The 22414-nt window shown below is 51.4% G+C and overlaps 1 protein-coding gene and 2 long non-coding RNA genes across 5 annotated transcripts; all 3 read left to right on the forward strand.

The window, feature by feature from the left end:
* The first annotated feature begins 10653 nt into the window (after window positions 1–10653).
* Window positions 10654–13474, forward strand: LOC129117711 (uncharacterized). Its single transcript, XR_008533879.2, has 3 exons — window positions 10654–11422; window positions 12890–13087; window positions 13216–13474. It is a non-coding gene; the product is annotated as an uncharacterized LOC129117711 (long non-coding RNA).
* A 2380-nt stretch (window positions 13475–15854) lies between these two features.
* LOC143693161 (uncharacterized) lies at window positions 15855–17210 on the forward strand. 2 transcript variants are annotated; one of them, XR_013180670.1, is made up of 3 exons: window positions 15855–15898; window positions 15977–16062; window positions 16143–17210. It is a non-coding gene; the product is annotated as an uncharacterized LOC143693161 (long non-coding RNA). The 2 variants fall into 2 exon arrangements; XR_013180671.1 differs by having other exon boundaries at window positions 15886–15898; window positions 15982–16062.
* A 1554-nt stretch (window positions 17211–18764) lies between these two features.
* On the forward strand, window positions 18765–19637 carry LOC143693162 (uncharacterized). Of its 2 annotated transcripts, none has more exons than XM_077173179.1 (5): window positions 18765–18936; window positions 19015–19056; window positions 19137–19250; window positions 19334–19414; window positions 19492–19637. In XM_077173179.1, exons 1-5 carry the CDS (start codon window positions 18893–18895, stop codon window positions 19595–19597), a joined length of 387 nt encoding a protein of 128 aa, XP_077029294.1. In that variant the 5' UTR covers window positions 18765–18892; the 3' UTR covers window positions 19598–19637. The 2 variants fall into 2 exon arrangements, with proteins under 2 accessions (XP_077029294.1, XP_077029295.1); XM_077173180.1 differs by having other exon boundaries at window positions 19015–19051.
* Window positions 19638–22414: the final 2777 nt, after the last annotated feature.

A 22414-nucleotide genomic window follows, 5' to 3' on the forward strand; every position in this document is an offset into this window, starting at 1 on the left:
GAAGTAATTAAGTATAGATCCTACTGGTTTGTTTCTTCCAGTAGCTAATAAGAATAATAATAATAATCTAATACTACTTAAACTGTCTCTTTATCCATTGAACTGGCCATTTCAAATCCAAACTTCTAAACACCAATAAAAGCATCATCCTTGTAGAATCTTTAATAGGAGGGGGCTAAAGATGCTGTTTTTGTTGACAGGATTTATTGGTTCTTGAAGGGCAAGAGGTGAGTACAAGCCTAACTACTTCTTGCTCACAGACCCGTCCGGTGAATACGGCTTTGTATTTGGATGGGCTTTTGATGACTTCTAAATCAATTGCTCGTTACAGTAAAAAGAAGTCATGTTTTTTTGAACCTGACAGCAAAAATAACTTGAAGCACCAATTTAATAATAATTGATCACCCGTCTAAGTTAATGATTTTATGCTATACTATCAAAGTTTAAAGGTAAATTATTGTGTAGTAGGAGATGGTATAAAATGTATGTTCTAACGTGTAGGATGTATGCAAAGATTAGAGGAAACAAATTTTTATGTCTTCTGTTTGACTGTTTACCAAATAATATTTGGTTTTATTTTCCTGGGATCGGTGAATTTTAAATTTGGAGTCCTCTATGCTAAGGATGGTCAGCTTACAGGTGATGAAATGTTCAGTCATGGTGAGGTTTTCACCTTCTCCTTAATTGTTTTGCTCATCTGAAAAGAAAAAAAAAAAAAAAAAAAAAAAAAGGTATGTTTATTATTTGTTACCCCGTTCTGTCCGTTTCCTCAGTATTTGCTGGAGCTCTGCTTACCCAAGCTTTGGGTAAAACAAGCTTTGGGTTCCTTCTGTCCCACTGGGTGTTGCCCAGTTTGGTTGCATCTGGTGAAATTCAGCCTGAGCCCTTACAGAACCAGCTCAAACCAGGTGAGAGCCATTCGCAGCTCTCTCAGGACACCCGGAGGAGGATGGGTGACGTTTCTGAGCATCTGGCAAGTGCACTTCTATCAAAACTCGGCCTGTGCAATTTCTGGGGAAAACCCTTCTGTATCCTGAAGGGTTCCTCAAAGTCTGTTGAGGATCCGGTTAGCAGTTGCTCACCTGGATGGTTCCAGCTCCTCAAGCTAACACTTGTACTCTTGCCCTGTAGTTTAGATCTATTGTAGTTTTGTTATTTTGCAAGATTTTACGTCTTTGGACAGTAACGTGCATTTCACTCTTTGGAACCTCTCGGATCGTGCTTTGGTGCAGCACCACCTAATGGGACACTTGGCTGCTGTGCTGAAGGGCTTGGTTACTAGAATTGTAAATCCCGGAGAGTTTGTAAGTCTTCTGTCCCCAGGGAGGTGTCACGCTTTGTTCACCGTTGCTCTGTTTGTCGGGTGCTGCTTCTCGTCGGAGGTATTAACTTCAAACTGCCCTGTTCTTTTTTGAACTTTTTTTCCTGGTTCTCTCCGTAGGGCAGGGAAGGACTCTCGTATCCCGGTCGTCAGACTCAGCGCTGCCCGAGAAGATACAGAGACTGTAAAAATCATAAGAAGCAACTAGGACTGCAGAGGAAACAAACTGGAGAGAACAAAAGGTGATATTGTTCTCCTTAGCCTGGATTAGAAACATCCACTGCGCTTTGATGCCGGTGGCTGCCAGGGGCTCGTTAGGTCTCTTGAGGCAGGTGTAGGTGTTCACTTGTAGGTTCTATTTTTTGGCAAAGGACCACGAGAGAAGTTTATTTATAGATCCAAATAAACATTCATCTTATCTGAACATAACCTGTCATCCCCTTTCTGACATTAAGGACTCCTGTATAAATACTTGGGGGGGTTTTCTTTGTCGTTTCTGAATGGTTCCATTTTGCCGGCTACTTGAACGAGTCTGAGGGGGTTTAATTGCATACTGCTTCCTTGAAATTCTGTTGGTCTCTGCTTGGAACCCTTCTTGTACTGCTTAATGAAAGACTTCTGATGGTGTTTTCTTGCCTGTTTGTGGTTAAGGTCGTGCTCTGATGCATTTACAGAAGCCATGGCAGGAGAGAGTCAGCTGCTGGAGAAGAGGAGACAGTACTATCCCTGTGCAGCACAGAACTGTGCTACTGCTGTGTCATCAGCTGTGTCTGCACTGAAAGTAGCCACCTTCACTTGTAGGTAGCTCCTTGGTGCTTTAGGACACGCTGAGGGATTTATTCCTTTTGGGATCCACGATGAGAATTCCCAAGAGAGGTAGTAGTAATAAGGTCTGAGATTGGAAAAAAGCCTGTGTCCTTGGAATGTTGTTGTTGTCGTCAAAAGTTAATTTTTCCTTCTTTCTTAGCCAGTAGTCAGCTTTTTGCTTTATTTTTTGTGGTATCAGTATTTGATTGTTTAAAAAATTGCTTCAAAAGAACTGCAGTGGCTGGCCACCAGGACCTTGTTCCGATTTGCCTATTTGCTTGTAGCTAAAACCTTTCCATATTGTTTATCATTCTATTGAAGAAACTGCTGCCCAGTCAACTAAGAACTGAACATCTGTCTGTCTAGGACATGGGGAGAGGATTTAGGTCATGTCTTTGTTTCCAGAAAAAAGTTCCAGTGTAGTTTCTAACTAGAGGAAAAGGGGGGGGGGGGGGGGGGGGGGGGTGAAGACTCGGGGCTCTGATGCCGTTGGGGGCACCCCGAGGTGCCCAGGAGAGGGAGCCCCACTGCGGTGCAGGAGCAGGTATGTTATCACGTACTAGAGAGCAAATTAGAAATAGAAATATGAAAATTATAAATATAAAAATATTTTTTAGATCGTTAAAGAAAGCGGTTTTTTTAACTTGTCAATAGGCAGGGTTTTGATGATAAAAATGATAAATACAAAGAATATGAAGGTAGAAATCTAAGTCTAGAAAGATATCATAAATACATACAGATAAAGTTTAAAACTAGAAGAAAAAATCAGTTGCAGCAGTAGATACGATACATAATATAGATAATACTTTAAATACATGTCTAGAATTTTATAGATATTATAGATAATTATTAATAGATTGCATCAAAAGAAACGATAAATAGAAATGTGAGTATAATTACACAAAGTATAAAAATATTTCGATACCGTTTAAAAGAAGGTGTTTTCGTGTATTTATTTGGTTAGAGATGGGGTTTTTGTTTGGATTAATAGACGTATTCTAGAAATATAAATCTAACTGTAGAGAGATCCAATCGATAGAGGAGGCTATTTCTAAAAACACAACCGAACGCCGCCGCCTTCGGGGGAATCGCACGAGCTCGGCCGAAGCAAGGCGAGAGCGGCCGACCCTGACGGCCTCGAGCGAACCGAGGCGAGGCTTCCGAGGCTGCCTGAAGCGAAGCGAGCCGAGCTCAGGCGAAGCGAGCCTGCTGCTCTCGTGCGCGCTGCTTAGCGCCAGTGCGCTCCCAGCCTAATGAGCTCCTGCCCGAGCCCGCGCTCCCGGTCGTGTCCGCGCCGTGGCCGGGCCACCCGCGGGACGCGGCAGCGGGAGAGCCCCGAGCCGGGCGAGCTGAACGGGAGGCGGCGGCGCTTGCCCGCCCGCCGTCGGGGAGCCGAGGCGAGGCGAGCGGAGCCGAAGAGGCGAATGCAGGCGCCAAGAGCCGAGTTGAGGCGCCAAGAGCCGACTCGAGCCGAGCGTCTCCGGAGCGAGCCGAGCTCCGCCGAGCGCCGCAGCATCCCGGGTAGGGCGAGGCGCCGGGCCGGGCTCGGGGTGCAGCCGGGGCTCTGGGAGGCTTCCCCGCCTGTCCCTCTCTCTAGCCCTCCTTCCTTCTCCCCGTCTTCGCCTTCTCTCGCTCCCTTTCCCCCATTCCCTCTCCCCCCGCAAAGCCGGCTCCTTCCTGTCCTGTCCCTAGCCCGCTACTCCCTTCTGTTCCCCCTGTCTCCTTCCTCTGCCCAGCCTCCGTGTACCCTCGTCCCGGGCTTTCCCTTCCCGTGCCGCTTTCCTGCACAGCCCGAGCTCCCTCGCCGCCCTTTGTCGTGCCCTGCTCTCGCTCCTCTCTTCCCGTGCCCCCTTTCCTTCTTTGCCCCGCAGCCGCGGGGCTCGGGCTGCCGGAGAATAAAGCCCCGAGGGCCGGAGCCCGGCGCCCCTGGGCCCTTGCGGGAGTCCCCGCGCGGGGCCGGAGGCTCTCGGCGGATCCCCCCATGCCGCTCAAGCAGCGCGGCCGACAGCGCCGGAGCTGCGGCTTTGCCGGCATCGCGCTGAGAGCGGCCCCCGCTCCGTGCCGGGCCGTCCCCGCCGTCTGTGCCGCTCCCTCTCTCGCTGCCCCTGGCCCGTGACAGCGAGGCTGGGCAGGAACCTCAAGCCTTCTGGGGGCTGCCCCCCCTTTCTTGTTGCAGCAGAATCCCTTGCTGGGGCCATGCACGTGTGGGAAGGGCTTGGGGGAAGCGCTGCGCTGCTGTCCGGGGCAGTCGGATTCGTTCGGAGCCTTCTTTGGGGGTCAGGGAAAGGCGGGGTGAAGACTCGGGGCTCTGATGCCGTTGGGGGCACCCCAAGGTGCCCGGGAGAGGGAGCCCCACGGCGGTGCAGGAGCAGGTGGGGGGCGGGCGAGGGGCGGGGGTCACGCTGGGTGCCGTCCCCCGGAGGGACCCAAAGCTGCCACCAAATGCACAGGGAGGGGTGAGTGGGTGTAGGATGCTAAAACCTGGCAAGGCATTCGGTTTTCTAGGTATTGCTAAAGAATAGGAATTGGTCTCTAAACTCAGCTGGGGAGAAACCCTCTCTATGCACTCATTTGTTTACAGGAATGTAGAAGGTTCCGACTGGAGATGGGTAGTAGTTCTGAAGATATTGCCGTGAGGTTTTGATCTAGGAACGGAGCGAGCTGTGCCCTGGAACCCTCAGAACAGCTGCAGGGGCTGAAGGCGATAGAAAGGGCTCTCTGGCACCTTTTGCCTCCGTTCTCTGCCAGCGCCCAAAGCGTGTCGCAGTCCCGGAAGAGGCGCTTGTCATCCCGAGAGCCAAAAGGAAGACGTGTAAAATCCCAGCTCTGCCTTGTGTTTCGTGTGGGTTTTTTACTTCGTATTGATGTCATTCCAGAGAGCAAGGAAAGAAGAAATGGGACCGGCTCCCACTATTACTGTGTGAAGGCTTTCTTGAAAGGCTGCTGTATTTCTATTGTCTTTTTCCACTCCAAGCTTGACTTTTGCCCTCGTTTTTCGAGCTCTGCTGCATTGGGTGTCCCAAGGAGGGCGGGGTTCCTCAGCAGGGCTCTTAGGAGGCGGCGCTGATTCTGCTTTTTCTGAAGGCGTCTCAAAGCGCGCTACCAGAATGACAGTTTTGTGCACTGGAAAGCTTTCCCTCAGTGCCATCAGCGCACGTCCGTGTCTGAATTGTGGAAGCAGACGGACTCAGAAAAGCCAGCACCCGGAGCAGATTTCTGTTGGCTCTGTGTCTGTGAGAAGCGGGCTGTGTGCTGGACGGGGAGAGGCGCTGTTGGAGAGTGGCATCAGCGCCAGGTGTGAGCTGTGAGGATGATGGGGGGCTCGGAGCAGCCCCAGGTGTGAGCTGTGAGGATGATGAGGGGCCGGCTCCTGCCGGGGGGGGGGGGGTGCGAGGCTGTTTTAGGGGGAGGCTTCGCCTCAGCTCCCTTTTGCATGGAGCTGCTGAGTAGAGGGGTTCACGGGGGGGCTCCCGGGGCTGTCTCATGGAAGGACTGCGAGAGCTTCTCGCAGCGTCTGGGCGAACACCTGGATACGCGCTTGGATCCGCGGAGCATCGCTTCAAGGAGGTGCCGAGGGACGAATCTTTGCGCCGGGAAGCAGCAGCCGAACGGCTGAGGGCGTGTGGATTTGGAGCGGGGACTTTGGTCCTTTCCCTTTTCAATTGGATCTTGGCAGTCCCCCCTCCCCGCTTCCCCAGGAACAAAAAGGGAGCTTGTGAAGACAAAAGAAATGAAGGAGAGGCAAGCAGCTACTCTCCTAATATTGTCTGTGTTTGAACTAGGGGGGATCCGCTTTCGCTTGCGGTTCCAAGGATGTCGATTGAAGGAAAAGCTGCCTTTTCCCGGCTGTTAGGGGTATCCCAGGGGTGACAGGGAATCCCTGCGTTCCATTTGAACGGGAATGGGCAAAGTATTGTTGTCATCGGATGGCTTTGATTTGAAGGTAGCCAGCCCATTTTCATCATCCTAAGGTTTAAATGGAGGGGACAGCGCTGGTGTCCCTCCTTAGCAAGGGTTTGAATGGAGGTCAAAATCCCCCCTTGCACATGGCTTGAAGGATTTCATTGGAGGAAAGCCCCTTCTTTTCTGCTCTCCCAGGGGATGAACTTGAAGGGGAGAAGCCATTTCTTTGCCCTTGTTGAAGCGAGGTGAGCGCCGCCCGCGGCGTCAGTTTCGGGGTTGAGTTGCGGGAAGCCGCAGCTCTGGCGGCGTTTGCAGGGCTGCAGTCGGGCTGTGCCGCTGCATTTGAGGGCGCTTCTTGTGGCCGCGGCCCGGGCCGGAGCGTTGCCGCTCGGGAGCGCTGCCGGCCCGGACCGGGCGGGTGCCGAGGCGCACGGGGAATTTGGCGCGGCAGCGGCGGAGCCGCTTTGCCGGTGCGAGCCGCCGTGCGGAGCCGAGGGCAGCTGGCGCCGGGCCGGCCAAGGGCGGCAGAGGCGGCGCGGGCGCTGCTGCGCCGGCCCGGCCGGTGCCGGCCGCTCTGTCCGCTCCGGGCGCGGGGCTCGGGCGCCGCCGGGGCCCCCCGGGCAGGGGGAGCGGGCGGGGGCGGGGGGGGTCTCCGGGGCGGCGCCGCCCCTGCGCGCCGGAGCAGCCGCCGGAGGAGCCGCTTTGCCGCCGGGAGCCGCGCTCCGTCCGGGGCCGGCAGCGCGGGGTTGGGCTGCCGCAAGTTCTGGGGTGTCGCGGTTCGGAGGTGCTTTGTAGGGATCGATCGCACGGGTTTGTTCTGGTCGCAGTGGGTGTGCGCTAAGGGCTATGGCGTTCTTCCTGACCGGTACGGTTCTCGGTTCTTCGGGTGGTGACGATAAAGGTTTGGTTTGAATCGAGTTCCGTAGTCGGATATTTTTTTTGCCGGGCTATTCTGTTTTTAAAGGCGTGCAATGGTTTCTACGGGTCGTTGCGTGAAGCAGCGGCTCGGATTTTAATTCTGTCGCCGTGGCTTTTATTAGCGTGGGCGTGTAGCGTTTGTTTCGGTGGGTTCGAGGTGGCGTCGTGTCGTTAATAGCGGCGGGGTTTTTAAAATCTCTCTAATTGCGTTTGTGTTTCTCGTCTTCCAGGGCTTTTATTTCTTTGGTTTGTTTGATTGTAGTGTACGTTTTATTGTGACGGATCATTTGGGAGATCTTGTCAATGGTTACGTTTCTCTTTCGGCTTTGTGTTTATTTCTGGGTGGTATTTTTATTTTGATCGAATGAGGCTCTATGCGTTTATTCTTCAGTTGGGAATAATTTTTTTGAGGTAAATTAAAGTTGCTTTGGTTTGGGGGACTTTTGTTTTACAAATGTATTTTCTTTTGGTTTTTTTTGTTTTTTTCTTTTTTTTTTCTTTTGGTTTCTTGTTGTCCTTTGACGTATTTGGTGGTTATTGATCAGTTTTATTTTTGGGAACGTGGGTATTTATATGGTGGGTCTTTTTAAGTAGGGTTTTTTTTTTTTTTTTGGGTAGTTATTTTCTTATTTTTTAGTGGTTGAGATTTTTTGTTTTTTTTCTATTTCGTTCATTAGTTCGCTTTCTAAAGTTCTTTTGACAGAGTATTGCTTATTCTTTGAGTTAGTGTAGATGTAGAATTTTGGTTAGTTTTTAAAATAACGTTCAGGGTCAGTGGCACTGATTGGAGTTGAGCGAGTTGGTTTGGGTTTTTTTAGAGGTTTTTGTGATTTGCTGCGTGTGTTTCTCAAGGGTTTTCTTTTCGTTTGGTTCCATTTTTCTGATGTGATGAGAACTGTTAGTGAAAAGAGTGTTGTGTGTTTTTTTCGCTGGCAGTCGTTTGGCTGGTGGAGGTATCTTGATGGTTTTGGAAGACATTGGTGGGAATTCGATGCTGTTTGTTTTGTCATTGCATTTAGGAATTGGATTTTAAATGTAAAATTCTAAGGATAGCTATCTTTAAACAAAACGAGTAGATGTGTAGAAATGGGAATAAACTTTCATTTTGATCTATTCGATCTCTATTTAAAATTTAACAGGTAACTTAAGTCATGATATATTCCAATAAGATATTGTATTTTTCAAAGAGCATTGTGTATGTTGATAGATATATCAATAGAGATGCTAAATATAAACACAGCTCAAAGGAAATTTTAAATCTAGAAATGTGTTGCGAATCTATGCAGATATATAGATCAAATTATTAAAGGATTGTAAATGTAAAGTGACATAAATCCATACAACACGTAATACAAGTGATACCGTATAGATCTTATGATGGTATATTATAGGAAACGGCTATAAATCTAGTACATCACTATGATATAATATCTAAAACATTATAGATATGGTAACTGTAAATACAACAACATTATTAAAAGTAGTTTAAAAGAAAGGATGGTTTTGTTTTTTACTTGGCAAAAGCAGAGGTTTTATTATAAAAACTACAAATACAAATGATAGAAAGGTAGAAATCTACTTGTAAAAAGATCTCATGAATACATCAAGATGGATATAAAAATTGAAAATATTAGAAAAAAGAAGTTGTAGCAGTAGATTTGGTACATGATAAAAATAATGATTTATCTCTATGATGTGAATAATAGATATGTGATATGTAATGATGAATGGAATGCATCAGTATAAACGGTGACTATAAAAGTGAATCTAATTATGCAAGCTCTAAATATAAAACTATTTCAATAGAGTTGAAAAGAAGGGTTTTTTGGTATTTGTTTGGTTAGAGATGGGATTTTTTTTGGAAGAATAAAAGTATGATAGAAATCTAAATGGAAGTCGAGAAATATACAGTCAATATATAATGATATTGCTAAAACCACAAAGTATGAATAAATACAGATAATAGGAATAGGCATAATAGATGGTATAAAGGACGTAACACATCACTGTCCGGTCTAAATATGCGTGTGAATAGAACTAGGAAAACTAGAACTATCAAATTTATTTCAAGAAGGCATGAAAGAAAGGGGGCTTATTTGGTTCTTGTTTGGTAAGAGGCAGGTTTCTGGCATTTATTTTTAGAGGAGTTTTTGGGGGGGATGGCCCCTGTTCTTTTTTGCCGCCTTGGCCGCCCGCAGGCCCAAGGCGCGCGGCGCCCCCGGCTGGGGTGGGCGGCAGTGCTGCCGCCTTGTGGGCAGAGCGCGGTACTGCAGCCCGGCGCCGCCGCCAGGCAGCCCTCTTGGGCGTGGCGCGTGGCGGAGTTTGTTTGACCTTCTGAAAATGGCGGCGAAAAGGGCGGGAAAGCGGAGGACCCTGGTGTGTCTATCCGGACTGCCTGCACGGAACACGGACGCCGGCGCAGCCCCGGCGGAATTTTTGTGGCGTTTTAGGTGTACCCAACATGGGCTGTGGGGTCAGCGGCGCCGTGGGCGGGCGTATTTTGGCGTGTTTCGGACCGGCATGTGAGTAACCGCCTCTCTCGGCCGAGGGGGCCTCTCTGGGCCGCCATGTTGGGAGTGGCGTGTCACCAATGTCGCGGGAGTTTGTTTGACCTTCTGAAAATGGCGGCCAAAAGGGCGGGAAAGCGGAGGACCCCGGTGTGTCTATCCGGACTGCCTGCACGGAACACCGACGCCGGCGCAGCCCCGGCGGGATTTTCTCTTGCGTTTTAGGTGTACCCGACACGGGCTGTGTGGTCAGTGGCGCCGCGGGCGGGCGTATTTTGGCGTGTTTCTGACCGGCATGTGAGTAACCGCCTCTCTCGCCCGAGGGGGTCCTCTCTCGGCCGCCATGTTGGGAGTGGCGCGTCGCCAATGTCGCGGGATATTTTTTTTTTTTTTGACCTTCTCAAAATGGCGGCCAAAAGGGCGGGGATATCGCGGACCCGGGAGTCTGCCGCCCTGTGGCCAGAGCGCGGTACTGCAGCCCCCCGAGCCAGCGCCCTGCCCCTCGCCGCTGGCTGCCGGGGGCGGGGCAAGGGCGCGGCTGCCGAGCGAGGCAAGGGCGAGGGGCGGGCGGGGCGGGAGCGAGGGGCGGGCGGGGCGGGCTCGGTAAATGGCCGGGAGGGGTGAAAGACGTTCAGGAGTGCAAAAGGGACACGATGGCTGAGAAGAATGGCCGGGGGGGGGGGGCGGCCCGGCGGGGCCGCTTTCGGCGGGCGGCGGAGGCGCGGTCGTAGCGCTCCGCGGGCCGGGGGCAGCGAGCGGGGGCGGGCGAACGCCGTCGGAACGGAGCTGCACCCCCCCCCGAGCCCGCACACGCGCCTCTCCAGGAAGCGACGGCGGGCCGGAAAATCCCGGCGGGGCGGCGGCGCTGCCCGCCCTTTCTGCCGCCAGCTTTGCAAGGTAAGACCGTCCGCCCCGCCCCGCCCCGTCCCGCCGCCCTCCGGTGTCTGTAAACAGACGGACTCCCTCTGCCTTCCCACTTCTCCGTGCTGGAGAGTGGGAGAAAGGTCCGTGCTGCTTGCCGTGTCCTCGGTGGGCAGAGAGCTCTGACCTTGCCTTGCATGGGCTGCTGAGGATTGGATCCATGGGGATGTGCTTTGATGCATTTAGTGACCTTTACGGATTTCTTTCCCCGCTTTTTTCAGTTCCCAGAATCATGGAAGAATTCAGGTTGCAAGGGGCTCTAAAGATCACCTCATTCCAAGGCTGCTGCTGCCGTGGGCAGGGACGTGCTTCCATAGAGCAGCTTGCTCAGAGCCTCATCGCAGAGCACCGACGGGCCTTGAGCACTTGCAGCGGTGGGGCAGCCCCGGGACCTCTGAGCAACCTGTGCCCTGTGCCAGCCAGGTGCCAGAGGAGGAAGGAAGCCCTTCCCACCTGGAGCAGAGGCTGCGTAGCCTTGTGTCACCGAGCGTGTGAGACAGAAAGGCCCTTCCTTTCTGGAGGGGTAACAACACTCAAAGCTCTTTCTCGGGACAAGCAGAGCAATGGAAGGCCAAAGTAGCCTTCAGTTCTTCCAGCAGCTTTGGGAACAACTTGAAGGAGGAGCAGAGCTGGCCTGGTGCCTGCCATGGCTGTCTGTCTTCTTGGCTGAGGCTTTATAAATGAGGCGCTTTTCTGTAGTTCCTTTTCAGGCATGACGTGCAAGTTGCCCCTAGAAGTCCAAAGGCAGCTGTTTTCTTAGCAGAAGGAAGTCAGGAGGAGGCAAAGCCAGCAGCTAAGTCTGGATAAAAAACTTGGCTAACCTCTTTTCCCCCCCTCCTCCAAACAGGCAAGTGTGAAGCACTCAGCAGAGATCTGCCCGGGAGGAAAAGCAGAGCCAATCTCTGAGAAGAAGGGACGTGCGAGCTCTGGCGAGGACGGCTGCTCCCCCTGGCCTTGGTGTGGGACCTCCTGAGCTGCCATTCCTGTGGTGGGAGTGTTTCTCCTCTCCTCCAGCCAAGCCAGAGACCGCCTAGGGAAGGAGCAGGTAAGGTTGAAGTACCGAGGTCTCCCAGGTAAGAAGTGACACGGCAAAAGGAAATGGCCTCAACTTGCAGCAGGGAAGGCTTAGATTGGATTGGAGGGAAAATTTCTTCCCTGAAAGGGTGCTGAGGCGTAGGAGCAGGCTGCCCAGGAAAGTCCCCATGCCTGGAGACATGTCAAGGATGTCAAGATGTGGTGTTTAGGGACCTGACTTGGGGGGGCAGCAGCTGGGCTCGATGTCCTTAGAAGGCTTTTCCAACCGCAAGGATGCTACGGATCCTATGGTTCTGGAAAGCCTTGACCCCTCTGGCTCTAGCACAGCACCTGGATGCTGACAAAATGAGGCTGGTCCTAGAGCCTGGAGGTCCCTGTGCCACAGGGAGAGGACAAGCCGGTGTCACCTGCAGGGAGGGTCTCGTCCCCAGAGAGCCGTCAGTGACTCCGTCCCTGCCCGGGGCTCTGGGTGCGCCCTCGGGGGGCGGGGGACGACACCTGCCCTCAGGTGTCCCTCTGGGCACCTGGGAAGGGAACCAGGTCCATCCGTGCGGCAGCTCCAGGGCTTGCAGGCTTTGGGGCTTTGCAGCTGTGTGCCTTGTCACAAGGTGGCAGGGACGTGACACTGCCTGGCAACGCTGCTGGCCTCGGATCCTTGCTGCTCTCATCCTTATCCCATATGGATTTAGCAGCAATCTTCTGTCTTTGCTTTCAAACTGTCCTTGGGAGAGTTCCAAGAGAGGGTCATTAGTTATTTCAAAGCCTACATCTTTTACCTCTTGGCACTGAAGAGAAAAGACACAAACCTGCTTTGCATCCTTCTGCCTGGAAGTCATTGTGACACACAGGGAAGGGAGGAAGGGGCTGGCCGGGGTCAGCCTCTGCTGAGCCTCAGCTCTGGCTGCTCCTGCTCACAGGGTAAAGCCAAAAGCTGTCGTGATCAAAAACGCAGGCCGCCCTTCTGACCTGAGTCACAGGGGCCGTTTCTTCTGAATGAATCAAGGTGGGAAATCATTCTTGGAGCTTCAGAAGAAAAAAAACCCCAAAACCGTAGGTACGTTTGTAAGAGTGGGTATGTACGTACATTTCCTTCGATGAAGAAGAAAATCTTAGAAATATCATGTCACGTCTGGCTTCCTAGAGAAGATCCTGACCTCTGGGCTTCTGAAAGCAAATGGCTGTGCATTTATAGGAGCGTTTCCCTTCTTTTTATGTGCCTCCCCCAGTCATCTTCTACCCTTGCCCACGGCAAGGAGAGTGCGGTGATTTGGCTGCTCCGCTCTGCCGAGGTTGTTGCAGGCTGTGTAGCAGGGAGTGAGGCCTTTTGTGGCTGCTCATCAGACATTTTCCTACAGCCTTCTCCCTGCAATGGTAAAATGAGACTTGTGTTAGCGAGCAGTCAAGTAGAGCAGGTAACATTAGAAAAGAATTGTTTCTGAGCTGCTGTTCACTAGCACGTGTTTCCCCTTTCCGGCAGAGTGCAGCCGCCCAAGAAGGGATTTTTTTGGCTCAGCCAGATGTGCTCCCGCCTCCCACCGAGACGCTGAGACGGAGCTGAGTTTGCCTTCCAATGTCTTGGAACAGAGGTTCATGGGAAGTTTTCTCAGCTATCTAAGGCACGGAGCCCTGGAGCCAAGTCAGCCTGAGCTGCTGCGTGCTTGCTGTGAGCCTTGAGGTGAGCGCACATCGTTGCGGGCTTGGGATCGATTGAAATGCGCTAAGGAAACCAGCTCTGGGGAGGGAGGGAGGGAGGAAGGGAAATGCTCTCTTAACATGTGCCAATTCTTCTGTCAAACCCATCAGGGCAGGACAGCGTTCAGACTGAAAGTGTAAGAAGATGTGGAGTGAGACAGAATCTGACAGGAGCACCGGACTCACAAGTGCATGAATTTTGCTTTTTGCTTGGATTCAAACTCGGAAGTTGTAAGGAATTTGGGAAGGAGAAGGGACATTTCAGAAGGAGAAGAAGAAAAAGAAGTTGTTGTTTTTACAGCCCTGGCAAAATCTTTGGTTCTAGCTAATAAAGGAAGCTAGTTGAAATAAAAAAAAAGAAAAAAATGGGTTTTTTTCCTTCGCTGTTGTATTCGTTGGTGGGTCGTTATAGGGTGTGTTGTTTTATTTCTTGGTCCTATTAACTCTGTGTAAATAGTTTTTTGAGTGAAGCTAACTTTCTGGACGGGTTGGTTTGTATTTGAGGTAGGATTAATTTCAAGAGGTTTCTTTCCTAGACTTCTGATCGGTATTGCTGGGATTTTGGTTTTTTTGTTTACTGTATGTATCAAGAGAGAGATTTGGTAGGGCCAGCTGGGCTGCTGGAGTTTTGGGTGTTAATTTATTAGATGGCTTTTGTTAAACACAGAATAATTATGTAAGTTAACAGCAAATTACCCAATATATCTAGGTAAGCTACCTAAACGCAATGCTTTATGTCTTACCATTTTTCTGTTCTTCTGCTCCAAGTAGTTGTGTCAAAAAAGAAAGCGCTGTTATTTTTCTGAAGAGCTTTCTTCTATAACAAGGCCTTTACTCCCTTTGAATTTGAGTCAGAGGAGCCAAACAGCTGCAGCTGCTCTGTGGGCTTCTATATTTGGTGGGATTAGCCCCCTCCCTTTTCCCAGGCATCATGGGAATGGGAGGCGGGCACCATCAGGGGTATATTAACCCCAGCTTTTGGTGAGGGGCTTCATTCCGTCTCTGGGGTGTGCTGGGGTGAGAGCTCTCCTGTTATTTCAGTGAAGAGCCTCTTTTAGCTTAGCTTGCTTTCAGCAGGTGTTTCTGGGCATCTAAAGCAATAGAGGCTTTGAAGATACTGTGAAGAAAATGGCATGGAATACAGGGAGTATTTAAGGTGAAGATTTCGGATTTTGTGTTTAGGGGTGATAAAGCGTATCTGCAATTTCTGGTTTTGTTCTTGTTTTGTGTTTTTATTGTTTTTAGGAGGTGCACAGCTTCCAGAGATCCCAGGTTGTGTCAAGCACAGCACTTCTTTCAGCAGATTCATCATGTCACAGGAGGCATCTGGCAGTGTTAAAAATGATGTTTGAGATTGAGGCTTCAGGTGAGTTGAGGGTTGTGACTAGGAGAGGGAGGGTGAGCAGGTATCCAGTTAGGAGTTATTGGGGGGCAGGGGGGTTTGCAGGCAGCAGGGTGAGAAAGGGTGTTTATTTGAGGGCCCCCCCACACAAGGCTTTTCAGAAGCATAGCAGAGGCATTCACATGTTTTCCTCACACAAGGTCATCCACTGCACTCACAGGAATGCCATTTCACTTTGCTTTTCTCTAACCCAGGTGCCACTAATAATAAAGGCCACAGCCTTGGAATCAGGATGAAGGTGGAGCCTGAAAGAGCCAGGCACACTCAGGAGAGGGCAAGTAGCTGACTTGCTGGGATTTGGCCTACATAACTCTAAACTCATACGTTGGTTTTGTTTTTCTTTATTGTAGCTGACCGAGAGGCTAACAGGTGATCACGGGGCCCTCCGAGGCAGACTCATTTCAGGTGCAACGTGGATTCACATCACTGATCATCCAAAAGATAAGTCGGGGGCCATGGCCTGGAGAAGGGAGGGTAGCAGGTTGGGAGTTCTTGGGACAGATTTAAAAATTAGCAGAGGGAAAAGCAATCTTCTCCAAGGGGCCTCTTAGGACAGCTAAAGGGAGAGACTCCACATTTGATGGCAGCGTGCAGGCGGGCAGGGCAGAGCAGTTCCGGTCCACGTCGTATTGTCCGGTGTACCGTGTTACCTACTGTGTCTTTGGGGTCCCTTTTGCCTTTTCCCCTCGAGACCCTCACCACAAGCATAATGTGTCGTGTTTAACGTCCCCCCGTTTGTCACGTTCTGTGTCACGGGTGTCTGCACATGTTTGTGCCGGAGCTGCTCTGCCCTGCCGCAGAGGCTGATGCAACAGGACAAGGCTCAGGGACACGCAGTTTGTGGGGTGTTGCCGGGCTCTAGATGATATTCCTAGATAGACAGAAGATGTTTGGAGCTGTGAAGATATCTTGCAGCCCTTTGACGTTTGTCCTCGCTTTCTTTCAGACGCAGAAGGATAAAATCCAGGGCAAAATCCATCCACCCATCCCGAGTGAGGAGGTTCCCCTGAGCAGGTCAGTCACCGCTTGTCTCTGCAGGGAGATTGTAAAGTGTGACTCTGTTACAGCTCTGTTCTTTTTCTTTTTAGGAAGCAAAGCTGGACATCAGCAGTCAAGGTGAGGTGGGCAAGGTGAGCATTGAGTAGCGTACAGAAGCAGTTGTTATTGCTCCAGTCTCACTTTCCAGTGCAACTCTAAGCATCTGTTCCTGTTTCTGCGCTTTAGGCAATCCACTAGGAGTACGCCAGGCCCCAGTCACCAACCGGCTGACGTGCCGGGTTTGCCGCTCTCCCGAGCCCTGCGGAAGAATCACGGGACTCGTTGATGAAGCCTCTGCCTTTTCTATATAAAGGTGTCACCAGGGTAGCCTTGGGCACGGGCCGAGGAGTTGCGGTGAGTTGGGGAAGTAGGGAGGAGGAGCTAGGGTCCACTCAGGTTTCAGCAACGCCACATCACCTCGTCTCCTCTTAGCCCAGGCGTGCCCCACGACGATGGCGTCAGCCTCCGAGTGCGGCTGAAGCGTGCGGCCCCAGGAGCCGGGCATTCTTGGGAAAAGAGTGAGTGGCAGAATTGTTGGGTTTTGGCCAATGTGCTGCTGAGGTTATGCATTGATATTTTGTTTACTTTATTGGAGCAGACGAAGAAACAACAGGAAGTTGTTTAACAACAGTGCCAGCAGGACCTTCCCAGCTGTCGAGGCAGCCTTCCTTTGCACCTGACACAGACCGGCATCCCCAGATGTCTGAGAGATAAGTAGAGGGCTACGACCCACAGAGGGGATGAAACCAGGGCGCAGGGCAGGGACCCACCGGGAGGGGTTTTTGAGTCCGCTTTGGAGACGGGGGTGTCCACGAAGCGGCCCCTTAGGCCTGGGGGGGAAATAAAAGCAAAGTCTCACTTTTGATCGCAGTGCTGAGGTGTACAGGGCAGAGCAGTCCCGGTGTGTATTGTGTCCCTTGTCTTTTGTGTATTATGTGTGGTTGGATGTGTCATGTCCTTTACCTTAGGCCTTTGAGGAGCCTAGCAGAAACCGTGGCATCATTGTTAGCATCTGTAATCTCTACATTCCTTGGCCTGGTACCCAGGCCATTGAACCTTTGACTCGGGAGCTCCGACAGGCATCAGAATTGCATCTCTCTTTGGAAGCATCCAGTCAGGTGGCTTTTCAGGTCTTGTTCTGAGCTGCACGGACAGCCGTGCTCCGCAATGCTCCATTTCAACGGATTAGGACTTGTAAGAATGTGAGGTTAGGGAGAGGATTCTGACCGTAGGATTCCTGGGTATCCATCTTTGCAGTTCTTGGAATAAATCCTTCAGCCAGCATCTTCCTCCAGGGTTCTCTGAGCCTCATCAGTTTGCCATCTGTCTCATCTCGGTCATCTCCTTTTGCATTCTCTGAGTCCTTGCAGCCACTTTGCTTGCCAGGAGCTTTCTGTTCCTGTTGTGTCCCCCCTGTCTGTCACGTCCCGTCCCGTGTCACGGGTGTCAGCACACACATTTGTGCCGGAGCTGCTCTGCCCTGCCGCATAGCCTGGTGCAGTAGGAGTAGTCCCTGGGAGTTTGTAATGTGGGGTGTAGTGGGACTCTAGATGGGATTTGTAGATAGACACAAGACGTCTGGAGCTCCTAAGTTATCCTGCAACAGTTTGACTCTTGTCCTAACTTTTTTTTCAGATTCAGATGGATTAAATGTGTGCCAGAGGGCCCCATCCCAGATGAGGGGTTTCCCCCGAGCAGGTGAGGCGCCGTTTGTCTCTGCAGCAGAAGTGTAAATGGTGACTCTGTTACAGCACTGTTCTTTGTCTTTCTTTTTAGGAAGCAAATGTGGATACCAGCTGTCAAGGTGAGCAGTGGAGAGAAGTAGTTGTTATTGCTCAGGTCTCAATTTCTGGTGCAGCTCTAAGCTTCCATTCTCGTTTGTGCGCTTTAGGCAATCCACTCGGAGTATGCCAAGCCCCCGTCACCAGCTGGCCGATGCTCCGGGTTTCCTGCAAATGTGAGCCCTGTGGATGCATTACAGGACTTGGTGATGAAGCCCTGAACTTTTCTATTTAAAGGTGCCATCCAGGTGGCCTCTGGCAGCTACCCAGGAGTTGTGGTGAGTCAGGGAAGTAGGGGGGAGGGGCGAGGGTCCACTCAGGTTTCAGCCGTGACAAATCACCTCATCTCCTCTTAATCCAGGCGTCCCCTGTGGCGACGGCCTCGGTCTCTGAGCGTGCCCGAAGCGTGCGGCCCGAGCAGCTGAGCGTTCTTAGGAGCACGGTGAGTAGCAGACTTGTGGGGTTTTGGCCGATGTGGTGCCACAATCAGGCATTGATGTTTGGTTTTCTTTAATACAGCTGTCGAAGAGACACCAGCCCGGTGCCAGCAGGACCTTCCCAGCTGACGAGGTGGACTTTCTTTGCACCTGAGACCGGCATCCCGAGATGTCTGAGAGAGAAGTAGAGGGCTACGACCCCCAGGGGGGATGAAAGCAGGGTGCTGGTTTGGGAATTACTGGGATGGGTTTTTGAGTCCGCTTTGGAGGTGGGGGGGGTGTCCATGAAGTGGCCCCTTAGGCCCCATAAAAGCAAAATCTCACTTTTGATCCCAGTGCTGAGGTGAGCAGGGCAGAACAGTCCTGGTGTGTATGATGTCCCTTGTCTATTGTGCCTTGTGTGTTGTTTGGGTATCTCATGTCTCTTACCTTAGCCTTTTCAGGGGCCTGTCAGAAACCTTGGCATTGTTCTTATCCTCTGTGATCTCTGCATTTCTTGGCCTGGCACCCATGCCATACAACCTTTGCCTGGGGAGCTCAGACATGTATCAGATTCGCATCTCTCTTTGGAAGCATCCGGTCAGATGTCTTTTCAGGTCCTGTTCTGAGCTGTACAGATAGCTATGCCCTGCCAGGATCCATTATGGCAGCTTAGGGCTTGAAAGAACGTGAGGACAGGTAGAGGCTTCTGACCGTAGGATTCTTGGGCATCCATCTTTGCAGTTCTTGGAATAAATAATTCAGTTAGCATCTTCTTCCTTCAGTGTTTTCTGAGCCACATCAGCTTGCCATCAGTCTCACCTCGGTCATCTCATTTGGCATGCTCTCGTTGCTCACAGTAATCCTTTTTGCCAAGAGATTCCTGTCTGTGTTGTGTGCCCATTGTTTGTCGTGTCCTGTCTGTCCTGTGTCACGGGTGTCTGCACATATTTGTGCCAGAGCTGCTCTGCCCTGCTGCATAGCCTTGTGTAATAGGACAAGCCCTGGGGGGTTGAAATTTTTCATGTGGGGTGTACTTGGACTCTAGATGCTGTTCCTAGATTGATATAAGGTGTTTGCAGCTTTTGAGTCATCCTGCAGGTGTTTGACATATGTTCTAACTCTCTTGCAGGTGCAGATGCATTGCATCCATGGCAGAGCACCCCATCCCGGGTGAGGGGGTTCCCCATAGCAGGTCAGTCACCATTTGTCTGTGCAGGGGATGTGTCAAGTGTGACCCTGTTACAGCGCTGTTCTTTGTCTTTATTTTTAGGAAGTATAGCTGGATCTCAGCAGTCAAGTTCAAAAGGGTAAGGTGAGCAGTAGCCTTTCTTGTTGCTGAGGTCTCAATTCCTGGGGCAAGTCTAAGTCTCCATTCTCGTTTTTGTGCCTTAGGCCATCTGCTCGGAGCATGCCAAGCTCCCATCCCCAGCTGGCCGACGGACCGGGTTTGCCGCTCTCGCGAGCCCCGCGTTCCGGGCAGCCGTCAGGAACCGCCGAGGAGTTGCGGTGAGTCAGGGAAGTAGGGAGGAGGAGCGAGTGTCCGCTCAGGTTTCAGCAATGCCACGTCACCTCCTGTCCTCTTAACCCAGGCGTACCCCACGACGATGGCATCGGCCTCCGAGCGTGGCCGGAGCGTGCGACCTGAAGAGCCGGGCCTTCTTAGGAGAACGGTGAGTAGCAGACTTGTGGGGTTTTGGCCAATGTGGTGCCACGATCAGGCATTGATGTTTGGTTTCCTTTGATATAGCTGTCTAAGAGACAACGGCCCGGTGCCAGCAGGACCTTCCCAGCTGGCGAGGCGGCCTTCCTTCGCACCTGACATGGACCCGCATCTCCATATGTCCAAGAGATAAGTCGAGGGCTACGACCCCCAGGGGGGATGAAAGCAGGGTGCTGGGTCGGGGCTCCTGGGGGGGAGGGGGTTGAGTTGTCTCTGGAGATGAGGGTAGCCAAGATGTGGCCCCTTAGGCCACGTAAAAGGAAAGTCTCACTTTTGATCACAGTGCTGAGGTGCACAGGGCAGAGCAGTCCCAGTGTGTATCGTGTCCCTTGTCTTTTGTGTATTATGTGTGGTTGGGTATCTCATGTCTCTTATCATAGCCCTGTGAAGCGCCTGTCAGAAACCTTGGCGCCATTCTTAGAATCTGTGATCTCAGTGTTCCTCAGCCTGGTGCCCAGGCCATTGAACCTTTGACTTGGGAGCTCTGACAGGCATCAGAATTGCATCTCTCTTTGGAAGCATCCAGTCAGGTGGCTTTTCAGGTCTTGTTCTGAGCTGCACGGACAGCCGTGCTCCGCAATGCTCCATTTCAACGGATTAGGCTTTGTAAGAATGTGAGGTTAGGGAGAGGATTCTGACCGTAGGATTCCTGGGTATCCATCTTTGCAGTTCTTGGAATAAATCCTTCAGCCAGCATCTTCCTCCAGGGTTCTCTGAGCCTCATCAGTTTGCCATCTGTCTCATCTCGGTCATCTCCTTTTGCATTCTCTGAGTCCTTGCAGCCACTTTGCTTGCCAGGAGCTTTCTGTTCCTGTTGTGTCCCCCCTGTCTGTCACGTCCCGTCCCGTGTCACGGGTGTCAGCACACACATTTGTGCCGGAGCTGCTCTGCCCTGCCGCATAGCCTGGTGCAGTAGGAGTAGTCCCTGGGAGTTTGTAATGTGGGGTGTAGTGGGACTCTAGATGGGATTTGTAGATAGACACAAGACGTCTGGAGCTCCTAAGTTATCCTGCAACAGTTTGACTCTTGTCCTAACTTTTTTTTCAGATTCAGATGGATTAAATGTGTGCCAGAGGGCCCCATCCCGGATGAGGGGTTTCCCCCGAGCAGGTGAGGCGCTGTTTGTCTCTGCAGCAGAAGTGTAAATGGTGACTCTGTTACAGCACTGTTCTTTGTCTTTCTTTTTAGAAAGCAAATGTGGATACCAGCTGTCAAGGTGAGCAGTGGAGAGAAGTAGTTGTTATTGCTCAGGTCTCAATTTCTGGTGCAGCTCTAAGCTTCCGTTCTCGTTTGTGCACTTTAGGCAATCCACTCGGAGTATGCCAAGCCCCCGTCACCAGCTGGCCGATGCTCCGGGTTTCCTGCAAATGTGAGCCCTGTGGATGCATTACAGGACTTGGTGATGAAGCCCTGAACTTTTCTATTTAAAGGTGCCATCCAGGTGGCCTCTGGCAGCTACCCAGGAGTTGTGGTGAGTCAGGGAAGTAGGGGGGAGGAGCGAGGGTCCACTCAGGTTTCAGCCGTGCCAAATCACCTCATCTCCTCTTAATCCAGGCATCCCTTGTGGCGACGGCCTCGGTCTCCGAGCGTGCCCGAAGCGTGCGGCCCGAGCAGCTGAGCGTTCTTAGGAGCACGGTGAGTAGCAGACTTGTGGGGTTTTGGCCGATGTGGTGCCACAATCAGGCATTGATGTTTGGTTTTCTTTAATACAGCTGTCGAAGAGACACCAGCCCGGTGCCAGCAGGACCTTCCCAGCTGACGAGGTGGCCTTTCTTTGCACCTGAGACCAGCATCCCCAGATGTCTGAGAGAGAAGTAGAGGGCTACGACCCCCAGGGGGGATGAAAGCAGGGTGCTGGTTTGGGAATTACTGGGATGGGTTTTTGAGTCTGCTTTGGAGGTGAGGAGTGTCCATGAAGTGGCCCCTTAGGCCCCATAAAAGCAAAATCTCACTTTTGATCCCAGTGCTGAGGTGAGCGGGGCAGAGCAGTCCCAGTGTGTATTGTGTCACTTGTCTTTTGTGTATTATGTGTTGTTGGATATCTCATGTCTTTTATCATAGCCCTTTGAGGGGCCTGTCAGAAACCTTGGCATCAGTCTTAGTATCTGTACTCTCAGCGTTCCTTGCCCTGGCACCGATGCCATGGAACTTTTAACTCGGCAGCTCAGACAGGTATCAGAATGGCAACTCTTTTTCGAAGCATCCGGTCAGATGTCTTTTCAGGTCTTGTTCTGAGCTGTATGGACAGCTGCACCCTGCAAGGTTCTGTTATGATGGATTAGGACTTGTAAGAATGTGGGGACAGGTAGAGGCTTCTGACCATAGGATTCTCGGGCATCCATCTTTGCAGTTCTTGGAATAAATAATTCAGTTAGCATCTTCTTCCTCCAGGGTTCTCTGAACTTCATCAGCCCGCCATCAGTTTCACCTCAGTCTTCTAATTTTGCGTCCTCTCGGTGCTCGCTGTCATTTTCCTTACCCAGAGATTTCTGTTCCTGTTGTGTCCCCGTTGTTTGTCCTGTCCTGTGTCACGGGTGTCTGCACACATTTGTGCTGGAGCTGCTCTGCCTTGCTGCATAGCCTGGTGCAATAGGAGAAGTCCCGGGGACTTGATGTTTGTAATGTGGGGTGTCGTTGGACTCTAGGTGGGATTTGTAGATGGGCACAAGATGTCTGGAGCTCTTAAGTTATCCTGCAGCTCTTTGATTTTTGTCCTTTCTTTCAGGTGCAGAAGGATGAAATCCAGGGCAGAGCCCCTCATCCCGGGTGAGGGGATTCCCCCGAGCAGGTCAGTCACTGTTTGTCTCTGTAGAGAGAGCATAAATGATGGCTGTTAGAGCAGTCTTCTTTGTCTCTCTTTTTAGGAAGTCAAGGCTGAGAGCAGCAGTCAAGGCCGAGTGGGCGAGGTGAGCATTGAGTAGTGTACAGAAGCAGTTGTTATTGCTGAGGT

Source organism: Agelaius phoeniceus, unplaced genomic scaffold (genome assembly GCF_051311805.1).
Source record: "Agelaius phoeniceus isolate bAgePho1 unplaced genomic scaffold, bAgePho1.hap1 Scaffold_342, whole genome shotgun sequence".
Lineage (NCBI taxonomy): Eukaryota > Metazoa > Chordata > Aves > Passeriformes > Icteridae > Agelaius > Agelaius phoeniceus.

Coding starts and splice junctions, on each gene's coding strand:
- LOC143693162 (XM_077173179.1), top strand. CDS start 18,893: ATGGCAGAGCACCCCATCCCGGGTGAGGGGGTTCCCCATAGCAG. Junction 19,251..19,333: donor GGAACCGCCGAGGAGTTGCG/GTGAGTCAGGGA, acceptor CTCTTAACCCAG/GCGTACCCCACGACGATGGC. Junction 19,415..19,491: donor CGGGCCTTCTTAGGAGAACG/GTGAGTAGCAGA, acceptor CCTTTGATATAG/CTGTCTAAGAGACAACGGCC.